Genomic DNA, 23,187 nt, shown 5'->3' with positions numbered 1-23,187 from the left:
CAATCTCTTACTCGACACATCCCCTAAGGCAAGGGAATTAATAGCAAAAATGAACTACTGGGACCTTATGAAGATAAAAAGCTTCTGCACAGCAAAGGAAACAACCAGCAAAACCAGAAGGCAACCAACGGAATGGGAAAAGATATTTGCAAATGACATATCAGACAAAGGGCTAGTATCCAAAATCTATAAAGAGCTCACCAAACTCCACACTCGAAAAACAAATAACCCAGTGAAGAAATGGGCAGAAAACATGAATAGACACTTCTCTAAAGAAGACATCCAGATGGCCAACAGGCACATGAAAAGATGCTCAACGTCGCTCCTTATCAGGGAAATACAAATCAAAACCACACTCAGATATCACCTCACACCAGTCAGAGTGGCTAAAATGAACAAATCAGGAGACTATAGATGCTGGAGAGGATGTGGAGAAACAGGAACCCTCTTGCACTGTTGGTGGGAATGCAAATTGGTGCAGCCACTCTGGAAAGCAGTGTGGAGGTTCCTCATAAAATTAAAAATAGACCTACCCTATGACCCAGCAATAGCACTGCTAGGAGTTTACCCAAGGGATACAGGAGTACTGATGCATAGGGGCACTTGTACCCCAATGTTTATAGCAGCACTCTCAACAATAGCCAAATTATGGAAAGAGTCTAAATGTCCATCAACTGATGAATGGTAAAGAAATTGTGGTTTATATACACAATGGAGTACTGCATGGCAATGAGAAAGAACGAAATATGGCCCTTTGTAGCAACGTGGATGGAACTGGAGAGTGTGATGCTAAGTGAAATAAGCCATACAGAGAAAGACAGATACCATATGTTTTCACTCTTATGTGGATCCTGAGAAACTTAACAGAAACCCATGGAGGAGGGGAAGGAAAAAAAAAAAAAAAAAAGAGGTTAGAGTGGGAGAGAACCAAAGCATAAGAGACTCTTGAAAACTGAGAACAAACTGAGGGTTGATTTGGGGTGTGAGGGAGGGGAGGGTGGGTGATGGGTATTGAGGAGGGCACCTTTTGGGATGAGCACTGGGTGTTGTATGGAAACCAATTTGACAATAAATTTCATATATTGGAAAAAAAAATATTTCTAGCTCCTAAAGCTTACGTATAATTAGGAGTAGCTTATTTCATGAAGTAGTGAGCTAAATTAACCTGGAATAGTCAATCCTATCACATGGTTATTTAGCACATAGAGTACACAGCACATACTGCTAATAGAAAAAAAAAAAATAATGGTCTTGATCTCTGTGCATTTAAATCCTTCTTTCTCCCTTAGCGCTCTGCTCCTCTTCCCTCCCATCTCAGTCTGTCTGTTGTCCACAGTGTCTGGCATTTGGCCAATGAAATGGTTACAGAAAACCAGTATACTTAATGTATACAAAATGTGCAGACAGTCTGTTTAGCATCCATTCAGATTTGATGCTTTGGAATAACTTAGCAGATAGACTGAATTTGTTTTGAATATAGTAGTACATTTCTCCTAAAAATCATTAATTTTTTAGTCCTCATATCATAAAAAAATTTTTTTGAGTGTAATTGACATACAATATTAAATTAGTTTCTGGGTGCCTGGGTGGCTCAGTGGGTTGAGTGTCTGACTTTGGCTTAGGTCATGATGTCACAGTTGGTGAGTTTGAGCCCCACGTCAGGCTCTGTGCTGACAGCTCAGAGCCTGGAATGTGCTTTGGTTTCTGTGTCTTCCTCTCTCTCTGCCCCTCCTCCACTTATGCTCTGTCTCTTTTCAAAAATAAACATTAAAAAATAAAAATAAATAACTAAATAACTTTCAAATATACAAGGTAGTGATTCTGCAAGTTTCTACATTATGCCATGCTCACCACATGTGTAGCTACAATCTGTCACCATGCAATGCTATTACAATGTCATTGACTGTATTCCTTATGCTGTGCGTTATATTCCTGTGACTTATTCATCCCATAACTGGAACCCTATATCTCTCACTTCCCTTCACCCATTTGGTATCCTCCCACCTCCCTCCCCTCAGGCAACCACCCGTTTGTTCTCTACATCTATCTTTATTTTAGTTAATAGATTTTAATGTTTAGAAAAGTTTCAGGTTTACAGAAAAATTGAGCAGGAAGTCCAGAGAGTTACCTATACTGCCACTCTTCCACACACACATTTTTCCCTCTTATTAGCATTTTGTATTAGTGTAGCACATTTGTTACAACTGATGAGCCAAAACGGACAGACACACTATTCTTAATTAGAGCTCGTATTGTGTTTTGAGAAATGTATAACGACGTGTTTCCATTATTACAGAGTCGTACAGAGTGACTTCCTTGCCCTAAAAAAACCACTGTTCTTCACCTCTTTGTCTTTCCCTTCCCCCAACCCCTGGCAACCACTGATCTTTTTACAATTTTCATACTTTGGCCCTTTCCAGAATGTCATATCATTGGAATTATACAGTATGTAGCTTTTTCAGACTGGCTTCTTTTACTTAGCAATATGCATTTAAGTCTTCACCATGTCTTTTCATAGCTTGAAACCTCATTTATTTTTATCACTGAATAATACTGCATCATATGGATATGTCACAGTTTGTTTATTTTTTTGCCTTTTTAAGTATTTTCAACATCTGCTTCACTCTCATAAAGCACAAACGTGGATTTTTTTTTTTAAGAGATGGGAAAAAAAAAAAAAAAAACAACCCCTGCCTATTAGAAAGTGAATTAAATTCCTCTGTAAAGGAAAGGAGTGGGGAGTGCACATTCTCTTCATATCTGAAAAGTTTAAACTGGACATACGTAAACAGAAGAACTTTGAGAATCATTCCTATGTCCTTCTAGAATGGACACTGTGGGCAAGAGTGCCTTGGAAATCTGAATAAATAGGTTCATGATCATTGTGAGAACCTGAAAGTACTTTCCATAAAAATTCCTCTTTGTCTGTTGTCCAGTGTGTCAGGAAGCTGTCTGGGAAGCCTTCCGGACATTTTGGGATCGACTTCCTGGACGTGAGGAATATCGTTACTGGATGAATTTGTGTGAGGATGGAAACACAACTATATTTGAAATGGGCACAAATTTTAGTCAGTCTGTGGAACATAGAAATTTAATTATGAAGGTAAGTGTACTAACAAGGGAAGAATTGCTGGACTATTATTGTAGGAGTGCCTACACACAGCTCAGGCTTGAAGGAAGAAAGAGCAACACCAAACACCTGCATTGCTTTTGTTGTTGAATTAGGCTATTTGAGCTGCCATAGGGCATGGCTGAGTCTTTGTATCCCTAGCTCTGGCTGTTAAAATAAACATTGTTAACCCAGTAAGAGCCTCGGGCTTATGTTTATAAATGTAAATATTTGGAAATAATACTCAGCAAAGGTTTAGGCTAAGAATATAAGTCTGCGAGAGTCACTCTTGCCAAGGTTTTGCATATTATCAATTCAGAGTAGCTACCAATGACACTAAGATATAGTTCATTGAATAAATGTTTAGTAAAGTATAAATATGATTCTACTTAATGAATTTGCTTACTTATTTTCCTTCTTTTAGAGCTATCTTATTCTTAGCAAAGGATAAATAAGCATGCATATAGACAAATTACCTGCCCACCTTTCCCTTTTCATGTAGCATGCATGTATTCATGATGAGAAAATAGAGAGTGAGAAGGGGGAGAGGCAGAGAGAGAGGGAGACAGAAGATCCAAACTGGGCTCCATGCTAGCAACAGAGAGCCTGATGCGGGCTCTGTCCCATGAACCTTGAGATCATGACCTGAGCTGGAGTTGGACACTTAACCAACTGAACCACCCAGGTGTCCCTCTTCTGTTATGTTTTTAACTGCTCAATATTAATAAATATGAGAATAGCTACCAGTTATGTATGTACCATGTACCAGGCCACATATTAAGCCTATTAAAAGCATATTTAATAACAACTCTACAAGGAGTTACTAATATCCGCAATTTACAGATAAGAACATTAGGCATCAGAGTTATTCCTTACTCTAGATTATAAAACCAGATGGGCTGGAGCTTAAAATCAAACATAGTTTTCTTTTTTAAAAAATTTATTCTTTTACCCTTTACCATTGGGCCTTCCTTCTCAGTCATTACCACTTTTGCAAATTGCAGTGGCTAATATGGAATAGCTATTAACTGAAAAAAAAATACACATACACATATCTACACACATTTATATTTATGTCAGCATTGCCCATCTCAGTTGTGTCCACACTATGGAAGCAGTTGACGGAGCAGCAAATACAGATGATGTATAGCAAATGTATAGTTAGTATTAGCATTAACAATAGCCTCTTGTGATATGACATTGCAAGGTATTTTTTTTTTTTACAAGTGCAACTTTTAGAAAGGTAAGATCTAAAGGTGTTGGAAATACACTTTCAATGATTATTTAGTACAACATGGAGACAAAGGGGGTGATATGAGACCTGGATTGAATCTTAAATAACAAGTATAAGTGAGCTGAATGAGGAGTTTGGGATGAACAGTCTAGACAGAGGGGGATAGCACGAGACACATGTTGATAGGGAATGACTTGGGCCAATATATGGGAAGGGTAGACAATAAGTGACAAGAGATCAGACTGGAAGCTGGAAGAGTAGATAACTCTGGGGATGATAAGAAACTGTTGATGTGGAAATAGGATTCGGAGCCACTGGCCAAGAAAGAATACTTCAGGCATCTTTGGTGCAAAATGGTGGTTTTATTACAGCACAAGTGACAGGACCTGTGGGCAGGAAGACCTGCCCTGGGATTGCCCTGAGTAACTGATTATATACCTGGGACTTGGGGGAGGTAAAGTCAAGGGGAAGTTTGCAAAAAGATTTTTCTAATGCTAAAAAAGACTCACAGGATCCTGAAGGCCTAGCTATTGTCAAGCTAAGGTTGTTTTTACTTCAAGCAAAGCATTGACATTAAAATAGTTGAGAGTTCCTGAAGAAATGTCATACTCTGTCTGTCTCAAGTGTTTGTCAATGGGCTGCAGGTTATAAGAAAATTTAAATTTATCTACATTTCTTTTGCCTTTGTTCTCCACATTATAAGTAGGTGAGTCACAGAGGCTGATTGGACAGTTTTGAATTAAAAAAGTCATTATGGTTTATATACACCATGGGGTGAATTGGAGGCAACAAGACTGGAGCAGGAAGACTAGTAATTACTGCATATCTGAGGAAATGAGGGTCCTAACTAGACAAAAGATAGAGAAAGGAAGCACAAGAGATGCAAATAGGAAAAAAGACTAGTAGAACTCTGTGACAGGTCAGATGGGAGTCGGAGAAGAAGGAATGGCCTGGGAAGCCTCCTCATTTCTAGTTTGGATGACTAAGACCAAGAACTCGGGCACAGAAGCAGCTTTGTAGATGTAGTGGGGAGATTGAGTTCACTTTTGAATGTGTTGTTTTGAGCAATCTGTGAAATGCGAATTGCCTGATTTAGGTTTGAAGCCAAGGAGAGTGGTTTGGGTTATAAATATAGCTGTAGGAGTCATCTGGCTTGAGGTGGCAATTGAAAGCATTTAGACTGGCTGAGATTATTCTAGGAGAGTTTGTAGACCAAGAAGAGCAATAAGTTATTTATAAATATCATGAGAATTATTTAGAATAATAGTCTTTCCATTTTATAGAGGAGATATTGAGAGATTTGGGGGTTTGCCTTCATATCTAAGCAAGAGAAAATGGGACTTGAAGTTAGGTCTTCTAACTTAGTGTTCTTTTTATTATATTGGCCTCAAAACAAAATCACTAATTTAGAGGAAACTTAGGGACAATTTGCTTTAGAATGTCCCAGAGGAGAAATCCAGTTATTGATATAATTTATCTTTTTGTCTGAATTCTGGAGAAACAGATTTAGCATTTATTTTATCCACACGTCCCTATTATTCTAGTATGAGAGTTTCCATAAACATGTTAGATCACAAAAAACTTTGATACTAAGTCCATGAAAGGTTAATGTAAAACTCAACCAATCTCTAATCTATAGATCTTTTTGGAATGATTAGCAAGTAAAGTCTATTAATCTGTGCCCATTAAGAAAGAGCACGGGAACTTTTGGAAACATAAACAGAGACTGAGTGCCAGGACATTCCCACAGTCACAAAACAAACTTGGCATCATTAGTACCTTGCTTTAATTGTTTGCTTAACCATAGAGAAAAACAACATAGGTTTGTAAAATAACAGTATAATGTTAGGGCATTAGTGTTTTCCATGCAGTACATTTTATGTACTGCCTATTAACTGTCATTAACTCACACAGTCATGTTTATCTTTGTTTTCCTTAGAAAATGACATATACAGAGGAAACTGTAAGCAGGTAAGTGTCTTTTTTTCCCCAATTTCATGTTTGGCAACTGAGATATGTCATACCTATTCCAAGACTCACCCCCAATTTAATGGCTCTGTTCTATTTTCTTGCCAGTTCCTGCAGTCACCAGGGCTGTGGGTAAGTCCCAAATTGTTTTCCTCATCTTGAAGCCACTTCCCATTCAAGGCTACCATCACAGTCACTGTGCTTGTTTACTTTCTGAACTTGCCAGGAGGCAGACTTATTCCTTTCTCTTGAGTGAGAAAAATAGACTTCTGGAAATGGAATATGGAATGATCTACTTAAGTTGAGGTTTATGCACTAATAGTAAAAATGTTATAAAATGTTACACCTTAGTGGAGAATAGTTTATTAAATGATGGTTGGTAGTGTGGATCACTTTACTGAGAAATGATGATTATGATCTTGAAATACAGGAATAACATGGAGTGCCTTGGGTGGCTCAGTTGGTTAAGCATCTGACTCTTCATTTTGGTTCATGTCATGATCTCACAGTTCATGGGTTCGAGCCCCACATCAGGCTCTGCACTGACAGTGTGGAGTGTGCTTGGGATTCTCTGTCTCCCTTTCTATCTGCCCCTCCCCCATTCATATTCTCTCTCTCTCTCTCTCTCTCTCTCTCTCTCTCTCTCTCTCCTCTCTCTCTCCCCCCCCCCTCAAAAATAAGTAAACTTAAAAAAAAGAAATATAGGAATAACACAACCTTGATGAATCCTGCAGTATTAGGATTCTTGGCTCTATAGGCCTTTAGGTTTAGGATTAAGGTCATTTCTGGGTCCTGAGCAATAGCAGTACAGAGCAGATCATGGAAGTGAGGAATTTAGTGTATAAGGATTAAAGATTTCAATTCTGTCCATACTCAGAGTATCTAGATTATGCCAGTGTGGGAATGATGATATAGAAAAACACCATTAGGGCAGACAGTCCAGATCAATGCCTCAAATGAGAGAGGAAGACAGATTGAAAAACCAGTTAGGTGAGTCAGTGCCTGGAGATCCAAGCTGGGCAGCAGAGGCCAGGCCAAGGCATAGTTGGAGTACACATGTGAGTTAGTGGGGCATATGTAGGGGTCAGATCAAACATGAGTAAACAGGAGGGAAGGGGCCTCTGTGGTCTCACTCATTCATACAACTAATGTTACCACTGAGTTTCTGCTGGGGTCTGGGATGAACACCCACTTAGATGCTGGGCCATGTGTTTTCTTAGGTGTGGGCTTTCACCACTGAGAAGCAGAGCTTGGAAGTTGCTTGTGATTGCCATTGCAACACCCAAGCAGTGAACTAAGTACTCTGGTGAGTCCCACCTGTCCTAGTAATCTTCATGATTGTAACTAATGAAAATGGTGGCACATTTTACGCATCGTATGTAGTTAAGATGTATGTAGACACCATAATACATACGGCACTTAACCTGGAAGAAGCTCTGAAGTTTACTGGGAAGTGAATGTTAGCAAGTTTGTGGCTTGTGGGTTATTATCAAGTGGTGGAAGGAAGCTTACCTGAAACAGGGTGGACAGTTGTAACGCCATCTGAGAGTGGGTGTGGCTCATGGCACAGGGGTAGCCAGAAGATATGTAAGGTGTGGTGTGTGTATGTTTTGTGTATTCCTGTGTGGCTCACTTCAACTGGCTGCAGTTTTCTTTGGCTTCCTAGCATTTCTCACAATGAAATTATGCATAAATAAAGGAGAAATTTTGTGTTATGTTCGTTTCTTACTGTGTTAATCACACTGGAACAAATTCACAAATAAGCATCATAGCAGGACTCACTGAATCATATATTTTTATTGATAAGGCACTGTCTGTACTACGTATAAGGAACTGAAAATATGATTTACTGTGCTTAGAAAATAACATATGTACAAAATAACAATATATGAAAATATAAATGAACATTGAGAAATTTAAAGTTTAAAGTATCATTCCCATCTAACTAGAACAGATGAGGCTGGGGTGGGATGAAAACTGCCAACATGGTAGTTGCTGAAAGGGGTGACCTGGGGGTTAGGTAACACTGGGAGTGAAACCATGGGAGTGGCTGGCCTAAGAATTCACTAAGCCCATCTTTATCCAACTTGAGTTCTTTTCTTTCTTTCTTTCTTTCTTTCTTTCTTTCTTTCTTTCTTTCTTTCTTTCTTTCTTTTTCTTTCTTTCTTTTTTTTTTAATATTTATTTATTTTTGAGAGACAGAAACAGAATGTGAGCAGGAAGTCACAGAATCCAAAGCAGGCTCCAGCTTCCAGCTCCAGTCGGAGCTGTCAGCACAGAGCCCAACACGGGGCTTGGACCCACAAACTGCAAGATCATGACCTGAGCTAAAGTTGGATGTTTAAACCACTGAGCCACCCAGGCTCCCCTATCCAACTTGAGTTCTGTAGTGATCCATTGTAACCCTTTATGTGTTCTTCACTTTTCTATATTCAAATTTATTTTTATGATTTTTTTTGAGATTACTCTCATATTCTCAGTGTTGAGATTCTTGTGTTAGATTTTATTGCTGCTGTAGCAAATTACCACAGACTCCGGTAGTTTAAAACAACACAAATTTGTCCTACAGTTACATAGCTCAGAAATCTGACGTGGGTCTCAAGATGTTGCCAGGTTTGCATTCCTTTCTGGAAACTGTAGTGGAGAATCTGTTTTTTTTTTTTTTTTTTTGCCTTTTCCAGCTTCTAGAAACCACCCATGTTGCTTGGCTCATGACCCCCTTCCATCTTCAAAGCTAGTAATGGCTGGTCAAGTCTTTCTCACATTTCATCACTCTGACACTCTTCTGTCTCTTCTTCCACATTTAAGGATCCTTATGATTGTGCTGGATCCACTTGGATAAACCTGGCTACACTCCCCATTTTAAGGCCAGCTGATGAGCAACCTTAATTCGAACTGCTACCTTAATCCTCCTTTGTATGTAACTTAACATACTCACAGGTGCTGGGGATAAGGATGTGGAAGCCACTATTGTTCCTATCACAGTTCTCTGTAATTTAAGTTGCTGCTTCTCTGTGAACTCTAACTCACCTGCTGACCTAAGCCTTGCATCAAATACTCTGTTCTGTATCACTTTAAGGTTCTCCTACTATCATCTGTCCGCTGTCTTAAAAAAAAAAATCATTTTTCACCTTACTTAGGACCCTGCATCCAATCTCACCTCTTAGACATCTCCCGATCATTGTTTCTCTCTCTCTCCTGAGTCTTCACCTTCTCCCATTACTAACTCCTTATGAGCATTTAAACATGCTCAAATCTCTCCCATGTTCCCTATTTACAAAAGGCCCTTCTCCAGCACTTGTCTCCATTATAGCTGGATATTTTGAAAGCATCTCCACTTAGCTTCAGTCAATGCCTAACCCCCTACCTTTTGGACTTCCTGTATAGTCTCCATAATCAGTACAAAGCCCCAACTAGGTTATGTGTTCACCAAATAGTTGTTAAGTGAATAACTGAGTTTCTGCCCAATTACCCAAGTTTATTATCAGGTCTCTGGTGATATTCTTAATATAAGAGCTGTTCTTTGGGATTTTATTTTGTACATCAATTAACTTACATTTGTAGTTGAGGATGCCTATCATGGATCACAAAACCAAATATATATATTTTTTTAAGCAAATGTTTTATTTTATTTGGTACATGTATATCCCTGCTCCATTATCCTCTGTTTTCTCTTATATTTGTTTAGCATTTCATATTTTTGTAATGCTTCTGCATGTAATATTTCATTTAGTTTTCACCAATACCTTTGAGAAATAGGTAGGGTAGGGAAGTATTCCTGTTTTGGAGATTAAGTTCTTGAGGCCCAGAGCAACTGAGATATTTTTCTAAGGTGTACACAAAGTTAATGATACTTCTGGGACCAGCAACAAGGATTCCTGGCTCTGTGCCTTGAGTTCTTTTGTGTCATGTTCTGATCACAGTTAACAGATTCAAGGGCAGAGCAGAGTATAGAGAATTGTCAAGGGGAGTAGTAATCTAGATGTGAAATTATGCTTATGCTCCGTGTGGCTGTGCTATCTTTTGATACAGTCTCACCTGAATTCTGAGAGAATTAGGCAGTAGCTGTGAAGTAATAAATTATGTGCTGGCTGAGCTGAGGAGATGAAAATGTAGGAGGTTGTTTGTTGCTGGTATGAAGCTAAAGGTCTTAGCTGAACAACCTCAAATTTGTGGTTCGGCCTAGAAATGAACTAGTATTTCTGTCTCCAAACTCAATACAACTCTGTGTTCTAGTTCTGTTGTGACATTTTAGGGGATCTCTGCAGGAGGCATACCTAATGAGAACATGTTGAAAGGATTCTTGTTGTTAAGTGTTTGTTTTTTGCTGTTTTCTGAAAGGAGAGTGGGAAAATGAGGGATTAAGAGTTGGAATGATTTGAATTACTGAGAGTTGCCTACTTACCATCATTAAAATAATGTTAATTTGAATTCAGTAAGTGAAATCTAGTTCTGCTGAAGTAAACAAACTTCTCCATTGTGAATGCTTCCTTAGAGAATTAACTTAAATTTAATTAATTAACTATTTGCTTATTATTTTAGTTGCAGTATTTCTTTTTAAATTTAAATTAAAAAAATTTTTAATTAAAGTATAGTTGACATACAACTTTTTGTCATTCAACATAACATAGTCATTCAACAATTATATAATCACAAAATGCTTACTACCATAAGTGTAGTTACCATCTGTCACCATACAAGGTTATTATTATATTATTGACTGTATTTCCTATGCTTCATCCTTATCCCTGTAGCTTATTATTTATCAAATGCGATTTGGTGTGGGGGACAATTTGACTGACACCATGTGAGGTCTGGTTTCTCTGCCACGCCATCCCAACTTCCAGTTCTAGTTACTGTGCTGTGCTTTGGCCCCTCTGTCTTGCTTTGACCTCTTTGTTCTCATAGCTGGTTCCTCTCCATAGCTCTCCAACTTTGACTGGGTTTCCTTTCCTCTTTCTGGGACCTCACACACTGTGACCTTTAGGTCATTAAGTTTATGTAAGCTCTTATCATTACAACCATGTTGTTTGCCCTTCTAGTCAATATGGCTCACGTAAAGGCCATGTTGTGAGGAATTAAGATGAGTGAGAGTGAGGTTTCTCAATCAAATGGACCTGTTTTACATCATAGCTCCTCTATTGTCTAACTGTGTGACTCTGAGCAAATTCTTAACCTCTTCTAATATTAGTTTCCTCATAGGTATAAATGGGGATATTAGTATCTTCCTTTTAAGATTGTTGACACAATTAAGTGAGTTAACCATGATAAAACACTTAACACAATGCATGATTTATGATAAATTTAGTTGTACTCATTCTTTTTTTTTTTTTAATTTTTGTTTTATTTTAGAGAGAGAGAGAGCATAAGTGCGGTGAGGAGAGGCAGAGGGAGAGAGACAGAATCTTAAGCAGACTCCATGCTCGGTACAGAGCCTAACCCAGGGCTCAATCCTATGACTCTGGGGTCATGACCTGAGCTGAAATCACAAGTTGAACACTCAACCAACTGAGCCACGCAGGTGCCCCTAGGTGTACTCACTCCTGCTGGTGTTATTATTGAAAAGGGAACTAGATACTGTTAGGAATTTTAAGTATAGCCTTGGGCCATATCAAGTCATTGTGTCATGCAGGAAAAATTGCTTTATTCATTTTTTCATCTATAAAATGAAGGTATTGGCAAGGGGTTCTACTTTGTGGACAACTGATAGATCCTATTCGGGCCTGATTATGTTAATGTCTGTCTCAAATGCATTTGAATCTTACTTGCTCTTAGCTCTATTCCCTGCAACTTGAGAAGCCTCTTGATGCTTTCTCATCACCTAGGCCCTTTCTCCACTCATCACTCATAATAATGACTTATCCAGATGTCATATTCCTTAGGTTCTTCTAGATGACATCTCACTGAGAAGCAATTTCCTGCAAATGCACTATAAAATAACCAAAAGTGATAGGTTTAGTGTAATGGTTTAATATGTTATTCTTTCTAGATAGTATTTTTAAAAAGCAGAAGAATCTTTATGAGATTTGTAAAAACTCAGTTTCTCAAATTTTCTTTCTTTCTTTTATTTTTTTTAAAGATTTTTTTATTTTTTAAGTAATCTCTACACACACCATGGGGCTCGAACTCACAACCCCAAGCTCAAGAGTCACTCGCTCCACCAACTGAGCCAGCCAGGTGTCCCAGTTTCTCGAATTTTCTACCAAAGCTTGGGAGTTTAGGGAACATTGCCCTAGTTGACTCCCCAACTCTAGTGCCAGTCATGAAATGTCTTTGAAAGATCTTAATATCTTTTTTTTTTTTAATTTTTTTTATCGTTTATTTATTTTTGAGACAGAGAGAAACAGAGCATGAACGGGGGAGGGGCAGAGAGAGAGGGAGACACAGAATCGGAAGCAGGCTCCAGGCTCTGAGCCATCAGCCCAGAGCCCAACGCGGGGCTGAACTCATGGAACGTGAGATCGTGACCTGAGCTGAAGTCGGACACTTAACCGACCGAGCCACCCAGGCGCCCCTAAAGATCTTAATATCTTAATACTAACTTTAACTTTATAGTCAACTCCACAATATAGCCATGTTTGTTTTAATATTAAAATGTTTTGAGTTACACATTAGTTCTTAGTTCCCTACCTGTCTATGCTTGAAGTAAAACTGATGCTTCAGTATGTATATCATGTTTGTCTGGTGGCTTTGAGTAACCCCCTACCCCCGCCCCCCCAATGACCTTATTTAGAGCACTAGGACAATCTAAAGGAGTGCTTCTGAAGATGGGAGTCACTGGCACATTGGCAAGTCTGTGAGGGAGACATTTTTGACTGTACTCACATCACCTTAGGAAGCTGACTTTTGTAAAGTTGAAGACAGTTTTCAACTCTTAACAGTAATGTCATCAGCATCCAATAGATATAATCACCATCCAACTCGTTTGTAAAAGTTTAGTGGAATATCCCTTTTCCCTTAGGACATATCCACAAACTTTAAAGTTCTAAAACTTCCTAAAATTACTATACTTTAAATTTTATATTTTGGGGGTATGTGGAAATTTGGACTTGCAGAAACCTATTTTCTTTCCTTTGGAGGAGGGACTTTTCCAATTGTTTCGATTTTTTCTTCTAGTTGCAGAGCATCATGGTTAAAGGATAGCTGGTTACTTGTAGCCTGTTAGCAGTATGACCTATAGCAAGTCATTTCTCTAAGCTTGACTTTCTATAAATAAAAACATTTTATGATTTCTGTGATCCCTCAAATGAGATGAGATTTGTGTTTTTTTCCCCCCTTAGCAGCAAGTACCCTCCTACCAGTACTATTTGTTAAATTTGTAATCATTTATTTGTTGTCTATTTTCTGTAAGACTATAACTTTAATAGATCATGTTTGTTTTGTCCACACAATATTCCCAATGTCTTGTACACTGCCTGGCTAATAGTATTTTTTATTAATTTATCCTAAAAATATCTATTTAGTGCCTACTAAATACTAGATGCCTAGATACTATTTTAGGTTAGAGACAGAGTAAAAATATGAGATTCCTAATCTCAAAGAATTTATATTCTTAACTGCAGTCCTGTTCAATAGAACTTTCTGCGATGAAGGATATGTTCTTTACTGTGCTGCCCAGTATGATAGCCATTAGGCACATGTGACTGTGGAACACTTGAAATGTGGCCAGTATGAATAAGGAACAGAATTTTAAACTTTATTTAATTTTAGTTAATTTAAATTACCACATAAGTCCAGTGACTACCATGACAGTGCCATTCTAGAGGATTAAGAGATTAGAGACAGAGATAAAGAAGTAGATAAATAAATCAACAAATAATTTCACATAGGAATAATAACTGGGAAGAAATCAAACAGGCTGATAAAATAGTAAGTAGGGAAGTACTTTGTATAGGGTGATTCTACTTGAGTAGAAATCAATACATGTAAGATAAATGAATTATGAAAACTCTTATTTCTTAAACCTTGTTAAATCAGTACTTGGGTTTGGAAACACTTGTTTGGAGATCTAGTGAGTTCCTTTTGGGAAAATAAACCCCAAAATATATCCACATATTTCTATCATTTTTATTAATGTTAAACATTTTTTACCTTAGCCCTGAATTGTTATCTCCAGTTCCTGTTGGTGATGCCCCAACATCAGGAGGTATGTTCTTGTGCATTTATTCACTTTTTAAAAATTATTTGTGGTTTAAGATGATCTTGTAAGCAAGCACACATTCCACCTCACATTTAAAAAGTACCAGGCTTCTCTCTCCTTATATGTTGTTCAAGAGTCTCAAGAAAAAGTAATTGTGTTTTCATTTATTTTAAGGCATTATGTTGTGGGTACTTAAAGACCTTTAATTATTAAGTATAATAAAAATCAGAAAACTACTTAATACAAGTGTATGACCTAAAGAATTACTTTAAGGCAAACACTCTGTAACCACTGCTTATGCCAACAGGTAGAACCTTTTTAGTTCCACCATTTGTCATTTGTCTTCTACAAGTTTCTCTGAGTAAGGATTTTTTTGATTGCATTCTGTGGTGTACTTTAACATGTTTCCTTGATTTTTGTATTTCCTATGAATTGGAAGTTGCTTTCTTTATTTTTAATTTTTTTAAAAAAGCTTTTCCTTATTGCAAATTTCAAACATATACAAAAAAATAGAATAGCACAATGAGGCCAAGCTTCAACAATGATCAATTCCTAGCCAGTGTCCAACCTTCACCCACTTTCCCTATCGGGTAACATTATATTTTTCAGTATCTGTCCCTTTACTAGGTAGCTCCTTAAGGATAAAAATTTTGTCTGTATCCTTAACAAATCTTACATAGTGGCTGACATATAGTAGGTGCTCTTTAAATGCTTGTTGCTTGAATGAATGAGTTGTAATTATTTTCTGTTCTAGGAAGATTCTATGCAAATGTTTCTTAAGGTTAGAATGTACTGAATTTCCAGGATGATAAAGCAAATGACTTACAGGAATGGTTTTGAAGTCAACTTCGTTATTTCCTGATATGATTCTGACTTAGGGACTACGTTCATGTACATGTTTTTGTTTTTCTACTTAGGTGCTGTTGTCAGTGTTCCATATCCAGGGGTGACCACCTCTGAAGGTATCTCAGAGAGCAGCAAGGAGAGGCCTGGGGAGAGTGTGAGTGATGCTCTGTTTTATTATTTAGTTTCTAACATGGAGAACGGGGTTAAGAGAGACTTATGTTCCACTGCTAAACTGCACAAAACTTCATGTGGTTTCCTTTGTGGAAATGTAGATTCTAAAACCAGTATATTAAAAAGAACCTAAGATTCCTTGGAGAGTTGAGTCAATCTGCTTTTGCAAGAGAGAGCTTCAAGTTGTGAATGAAATGACTTGTGCTTGGGGAATTATCATGGTAAACTCATTGTCACTTGTGGGCTTTGTGACATAATTTACTGTCATTTGCCTATGTTCTTCTATTTCCCTGTCTTCTTCAGAGGAAAAGGATGTAGGTTTTATGCAGTTGAAAAATCAAGAAATACCGTGTTTTTTAAATGCATCATTATTAACGGTAACCTGTCCATGAAACAATATTAAGTTTACTTTCTGTAACATTCAGTTTTAAAAAGAAAGTACACAGGCTGCCTAGGAAGATAGAAATATTTTGTTAGAAATTTTGTTAAATATGAATTTTTAAAATTTTGGGGTTCATAAATCTTATATTACTTAATACAGTGCGAACTCTGATTGAACATATTCACTAGAAAGATGCAATTTAGTTACCTTGCACATTTTCTTCCAATTTCAACATTTTAACTTCTGTGAAATCATGTTACATCAGCCTGCTCTGCCTCTCCACCTTCCCTCTCACTGAACAAAGCTGGTAGTAATATTGGACCCCTGAGTTGATTCCTGAATCAATACATTTACCCTCTGTACAACTTCATCCAGACTAGATGGTGCTGGGAAATATTGTCATTCAATAAATATTTGTGAGTGAATGAATAAAAAGTGATACCATGGATCTGAACTTGAAGCACAATAGTTATGGTTTCGGTATGGGAACATTTATGGAATGAGATAGAATTCCCTATAATAAACATGAAGGAATTGTACATAATTGAATTGTATATAATTGGAACATTAATATCTAAAAGAGAGGATAATTTCAAGCCAATTTATAGAATCAGTAAGAAAACAAAGCAGTATAAAGATACCTAACAAGAATTAGATCCCTGTACCTCTAGTTCAAAATGAAGCCCGAAGTTAGTTTTACAGTTCATTTTTTCCTTATTTTCCTAATTTTCCATCTACTGTTTTAGAAACTGTATACCTCATTTCTGTTTTGCTAGTAGTTACCCTATATGTTACATAATATGTAATATATTATTACATATAATATTTGTAATACATTCTATATAATATATATATATATATATATATATATATATATATATATATATATATATACACTCTATAAATTACCCCATGAATTATAATGTATAATCTAGCAAAATGTAAGTTTTTCAAATCTTAATTCTTATCTTGAGCAATGAGGAACACTAGAACATTGTTACTCAAATAATCCCTTTACTGATTTATATGCTATTTTTAAATATTTTTGTTCTTTCTTTCTCTTTTAGTTTTCTTTTTAATCCCACAAGTTAGACAGTATTATGTTTGTTTCACATAAAATTTGTTTTATACTTACCTGGATGTGTATTATTTTATTTTCATAAAATTCTTTTTGTGCATTAAAAATTTTTTTTAATGTTTATTTATTTTTGAGAGACAGAGAAAGCGAGAGAGCACACAGCAAGGGTCAGAGAGAGAGGGAGACAGAAGACCCCTGTCAGGCTCTTAGCTATCAGTGGGAAGCCTGATGTGGGGCTTGAATCCACGAACCATGAGATGATGACCTGAGCTGAAATCAAGAGTCAGATGCTCACCTGACTGAGGGACCCAGGCGCCCTTCTTTTTGTGCATTTGAGATTTCCCTTCTAGGATAATTTTCTTTTTGAAATATATGCTTCTAATAATACCTTAGTGGGAGTCTCTCATTGGTTCCTTTTAAGATTTTGCTTGTCTGAAAATTTCTTATTTCCTTATTCTAGAAAAAAATTTTTTTAAATGTTTATTCATTTTGAGAGAGTGCATGCACACGTGCACACATGGGGAAGGAGCAGAGAGAGAGGGAGAGAGAAGCCCAAGCAGGCTCCATGCTGTCAGCACACAGCCCCATGTGGGGCTCAGTCTCCTGAACTGTGAGGTCATGACCTGAGCTGAAATCAAGAGTTGGATGCTTAACAACTGAGCCACCCAGGTGCCCTGAATCTTTTTTTTTTTTTTAATTGAAGTATACTTGACACACAATATTACTTTAGTTTCAGGTGTATGACATAGTAATTTGATAAGTCTGTACTTATTCTATGCTCACCAGAAGTGTAGCTATATTCTTCACCATTATGTGGGAGTCTTTGATCTGACCTTTCAAAATGTACAGACCTTTAACTTTTTATCCTATCCCTTTTGTGGCATTTAAAACTAAAGTCTAGGTTACAAAGGATCAGCAGATATACTGTGTACTCATGCAACACTGATTCATCTCTCTTGATTTTTCTAACCTGTTTTTCTTGACCTGTTAGGATTTCCTTAACTTTCTTGCAAACCACCTATGCATTAGAAACATTAAAAAATATTTATTCAGCACTTTAGGCTTTTTGTAGCAGCAATATTACCAAGGATATTTCTTTTATGATAATACTGGGAATGGAAGTTTCTGTCCAAATTTAGCAAGATAAAATTTAATATTGAAAAATGCAAAGTTTTGTGTAAAATTACACAAGACTAAGAGTTTTTATTGATGTTAGTCTCTATATGAATCAGCAGTATGATGCAGTTACTAGGGGAGAGCTAGTAAAAGCTAGTGCAGCTGTACGTTGCATTAATAGAAATATAGAATCTGTTATAATAGGTGGTATCCTATCATGTTTTAATTGATCAGACCTCACTTGTGTATACCACACTCTAAGGAAGATATTAAGAGCCTGAGAAATGTCTGGAGGAGAGGAGCTAAAGGAGTCAGGGAAGTCATGATAGCTGTCTATACTTATTTGAAAGGCTGTCTGGCGACTACAATTTTTATATATGTCCCAGATTACAGAACTGAGATCAGTGGTGGAACTTATAGGAAAATATATTTGGGCTTAATATTAGGAACTTTGGATGGAAGTGGGTGAAATGGGTGACGGGGACAAGATGTATAAATTTCTAGTCATAAAATGAATATGTCATGGGGATGTAAAGTACATAATGTAACTGTAGTTAACAATACTATATTGCTTATTTGAAAGTACTTAGGAGAGTGGATCTTGAAAGTCCTCATCACAAGAAAAAAATTTTCTGTGTATGTGATGGATGTTAATTGGAATTATTGTGATGATCATTTTTCGATACATAAAAATATGGAATCATTACATCGTATACCTGAAAGTAATGTATGTTTGTTATATATCAGTTATACCTTAATAAAAATGCCAAAAAAATATATGTGCCTGATATGTGCCTGTTACTGTTTTAGGAGGCATACTGATAAGTAAACATGCACTATAATCTCTGTATGGTATGCACTATGATAGGGCAAATGCAGAATGAAGTAGAACATTAGGAGCACTGGGTCAGTTTTGAGGGGGCAGTTCTGAGAAATTTTCTGATGGGAGTGAGGTCTGAACTGAGGGTGAATAGAACTTACCAGAAGAAGAGAAAGGTGAAGGGTCTTGGCCTGAGGTCTCAAAGCAAAACACTGCTCAGGCCTGAGATGAGAGAATTAGCCCATTCCTTGGTCTGTAAGTAGGAATTTAACATGGCTGGAGTAGATAGTGAAAGGGGGAGGGGAGGAATATGAGGCTGGAAAAGAGAAGCAGGAACCAAGTTGTGAAGGGCAAAGAAGAAAAAAAAATTAAAGAACTTTCCAACCATGAGAGCTTTTTCATATGAAATGTAATGTCTGTCTTTGAAAATCATGACTCTTTCTCATCAGAGACATTTAAACTGAAGATGAGCAGCCATTTGTCAGGGATATTGTAGAGAGAATTTCAAGCATCACAAGGGATGGTAGGATCATTGAGGTTCTTTCCTATTCTGAGGTTATGAAGGTCTGATTATATGATCTATCAAGGATAAAAAATGATACACTGAAGCATAGCCTCTGTAGTCTCTTCCTGACTCTGCCATTGGGTTGCTCTGAGCCCTTAGGCTAGCCATTCTTCCATTCCAGCCCCTCTTCTTGTGTATCAAAATGGAGGAACTTGGATGAGCTCAAGTGTATCTGCCATGTAGCAGTTATTACTATATCATTCTAGTAGCGATATTTTATTTCCCTCATTCTTTTTACATTTATTAATTGGAATTCTTCCATAAGAGACTATGTCGACTCTCGTTTATTTATTAAATCATCTATTTCTATCAATATGGACTCATGGATATTTATTTTATTCTTTGGATTATAATCAGTTATTTATTTTGTTCAAATTGTTACAGCATTGGCCACTGGAAGACCTGGATATTACTGTTACAGAATACAAAACGTTCATTGATACTGTTTCAGATTCCACACAGCAACTAATCTTTAAGTAATTACCACTTGTTGGGTTTGGTGTAGTATCTAAAAAGAATCTGTACATGAACATAAAGGAAGGGAAGCAAAAATAATATAAAAACAGGGAGGAGGACAAAACGTAAGAGACTTCTAAATATGGAGAACAAATTAGAGGGTTACAGGAGGGGCTGTAGGGGAAGATGGGCTAAATGGGTAAGATGCATTAAGGAATCTACTACTGAAATCATTGTACTATATGCTAACTAACTTGGATGTAAATTAAGAAAATAAATTAAAAAAATAAAAAGTATCTGTACAATTTTGAAAAGGCTATTAATATATTTCCCCCTTCCTGGGGCACCTGGATGGTGCAGTTGGTTAAGTGTCTGACTCTTGATTTTGGATCAGGTCATGATCTCACCATTGATGAGATCGAGTCCCACATCAGGCTCTGTGCTAACAGCAGTGCCTGCTTGGGATTCTCTTTCTTTCTCCCTCTGTCCCTCCCCCAGAGTGTCCCTCTGCACTCTCTCTTGCATGTACATATGAGCTCTCTCTCTTACAAAATAAACATTCAAAATATATATTATATATATCTATATATCTGTGTCTATGTCTATGTGTATCTACATTTCTCCCTTCCTTAATACTTTTCTTCATATACTTCAACTAAAACAACATAGTGCTACCAATTGAATGTAGAAGCAGTTATGAGAATCTACTGTCTTCTTATTAAGCCAGCCAAATTAAAGAGTATGTAAAAATGTAAACAATGTTACATGTTAATTTTTTATTTTGCAAAATATGTTATTACTTTTTACAATGCAAGGAGTTTATTATTTTTAAATGAATTAACAAATATTTTAAAATTTCTCTTTTAATTTTTTGTTTGGTAAATATCTATAGAGATAGTCCAAAAAAAACCCAAATGTCTTTGTATTTCTTAATGATTTTTAGGAGTTCGAGGGGTCCTGAGACCAAAAAATTTGAGGACAACTCTTCTAGGCTATTTTTAGATGATAATAATAGTATACTCAACTCTTTTAACTCACAGATGGTCAACTTTGGTGGTTATCTGGAAATTTTTCCGGTCTTTCCCTGAAGCAGTCTTTGTGTGTTCAAAGGAATGTACAAATGCACAGTAATTTTAATATTAGCCTATGTCTTAAAGTCTACCCAGCTAGTTCCAAAGTCAAACACTATATAAAAGGCCATCATTAGCAGTTTCTTTTGGCACAGTGTCTGATATATAGCAATCAGTAGGTATTTGTTGGTTGCATGAGTAAACATTGACATTTTTTTGCCTTTTCTCTAAAAATCCAGATTAGTAATGAAATTGAGAATGTCATGGAAGAAACCACAAAACCAGCAACTGAGCAGATTGCAGAGTTTAGTATCCACCTTTTGGGAGAGCAATATAGGGAAGAACTACAGGATCCCTCCAACTTTCAGCACCAGCACCTTGTAGAAGAGTTTATTTCAGAGGTGGGTGATTTTTTGGTTTTCTTTCTTCCTCCTTTCCTTTCCTTTCCTTTCCTTTCCTTTCCTTTCCTTTCCTTTCCTTTTTTTCTCTTCCTTCCTTCCTTCCTTCCTTCCTTCCTTCCTTCCTTCCTTCCTTCCTTTCAACAAGAAATTTTGCTGGGATTGTAAATTTTCCATATTCACAAGACTGGTAAAGGTGGGTTAAGGAATCAAACTCTTCTACTTGGTACAGAGGGCTGTAACTTAGCCACTTCTTCAGAAAATTCTGTAAAAAGATCACAGAAAGGTAGATGAGTTATTTAATTGAAGCAAAACCTTTCACACCTTTGCCATCTGCTAACAAATGAATACTATTTCCAAACTTTTGCTGCACAGCCAAAGAAGAGTATGTTCTGTGGCATGGTTTTAACTTGACAGTATTTGGAGAAATGCGTATCTTTGAGAAACTACATGGATTGTATTGTTTTTCTTGAAGGAACATTAAATTTAATTTCTTTTAATTTCATATTTAATATTCTTTTTCTAAATTAAAAAATTTGAGGCAGTTAACACATGGGTAGTATACAGTACCTAGTCCAAAAGGACAAAACAGTATCCAGTGAAAAGTAAATTTTCCTATCTCTGTTACTTGGTTGGAGGTATTTTTATTTATTTTTAATTTTTTTAAATGTTTATTTATTTTGGAGAGACAGAGAGAGCATGAGTGGGGGAGAGACAGAGTGAGGGGGGACAGAGGATCCCAAGTGGGCTCCGTGCTGACAGTAGAGAGCCTGATGTGGGGCTTGAACCCACAAACTGTGAGATCATGACTTGTGCTGAAGTTGAACCTTTAACCCACTGAGCCACCCAGGCACCTTGGTTGGAGGTATTTTTAAAAAGGTCTTTAAAGAATCATACATTAGACTATCCTGCAACTTTACTTTCTGGAAGAATTCTATATAGGACTTGAACTCAAGATTTTTTCAGTTAAAAATGATCCATACTTGGCCCCCTTCTTGTGTAGATTTTCTCTTGTGTGGTGAGGCATTCAGTGCCCATCTCCCCTCTCTGTCCATCGACAGGGCACATCATTCCTTCCTGTTTATTTCTTTTCCATTCCCTCTTGATGGGGCTCTCCTTGCCCAAGTTTTCCAATTCCATTACTTTGGACTCATTTCCTTCCCTAGACACTGTGTCTAGATGAGAAAAAGAAATATGCATCTCTCAGCCAAACAGCATCATTGTAGCCATCAGACATGGAGAGTGTAAGCCAGACAATTAATTTTCCTAGCTGTGTGGCCAAGTTGCAAGGCTGTATGGTATGTGGAAGAAATGTCAGGCTAGTGGCCACCTGGCATCAGATAGTGTCTTGGATCAGCTCTCTGGTTCTCTCTGCTCTTGGAGTAAAGAACCTTAATAAGCCTGAGTGTTTAGATAAACAATTGCACTGTATGACTGAATATTTATAGGAAGTCTAATAAACATTTTGAAAAACATCTCCAACAGAGACTTTATGAGGTAGATAGCTCTTGGTTTGAGGTGATCTGGGGGGAGATGAATGGTCTAGGCCTACCATGAAATGGTTTCTTCCCTGGCCAATCTCTATAGCCCCATCCCCTTACCTGCAATGAAATGTCTACCAACAGCCACTTCTTTGTGTAAAACAGCAGAGTCAGAGGTTGTGTGTCTGAAAGGTTCTGCCACTGTGTTTACTGCAAATTGAGGGGTCCCCTCTAGCTCTCTCCCTTTAGGACACAGTCACAGGGATTGCTCCTTTAATACTATTTCCTGGGTAATAACACGGGAAGACATACAAGGAAAAAGAAAGCCTGCTTAAAGAGGATTGAGGTTCAGG

At 37.1% G+C, this 23,187-nt stretch overlaps 1 protein-coding gene across 1 annotated transcript in view; it reads left to right on the top strand.

Annotated features, from left to right (window-relative positions):
- IMPG2 (interphotoreceptor matrix proteoglycan 2) overlaps nt 1-23,187 on the top strand; it is a 246,442-nt gene that overhangs the window by 20,475 nt on the left and 202,780 nt on the right. The window contains exons 3-8 of the mRNA XM_042954342.1: nt 2,937-3,103; nt 6,283-6,314; nt 6,420-6,443; nt 14,408-14,457; nt 15,369-15,451; nt 21,195-21,356. Of these exons, the coding sequence (XP_042810276.1) occupies nt 3,014-3,103; nt 6,283-6,314; nt 6,420-6,443; nt 14,408-14,457; nt 15,369-15,451; nt 21,195-21,356 (441 nt within the window). The 5' untranslated portion in view covers nt 2,937-3,013. The remainder of the gene's footprint in view (nt 1-2,936; nt 3,104-6,282; nt 6,315-6,419; nt 6,444-14,407; nt 14,458-15,368; nt 15,452-21,194; nt 21,357-23,187) is intronic.

Source organism: Panthera leo, chromosome C2 (assembly GCF_018350215.1).
Source record: "Panthera leo isolate Ple1 chromosome C2, P.leo_Ple1_pat1.1, whole genome shotgun sequence".
In the NCBI taxonomy this organism is placed as follows: Eukaryota; Metazoa; Chordata; class Mammalia; order Carnivora; family Felidae; genus Panthera; species Panthera leo.
This window is presented reverse-complemented; position numbering and strand designations above follow the sequence as displayed.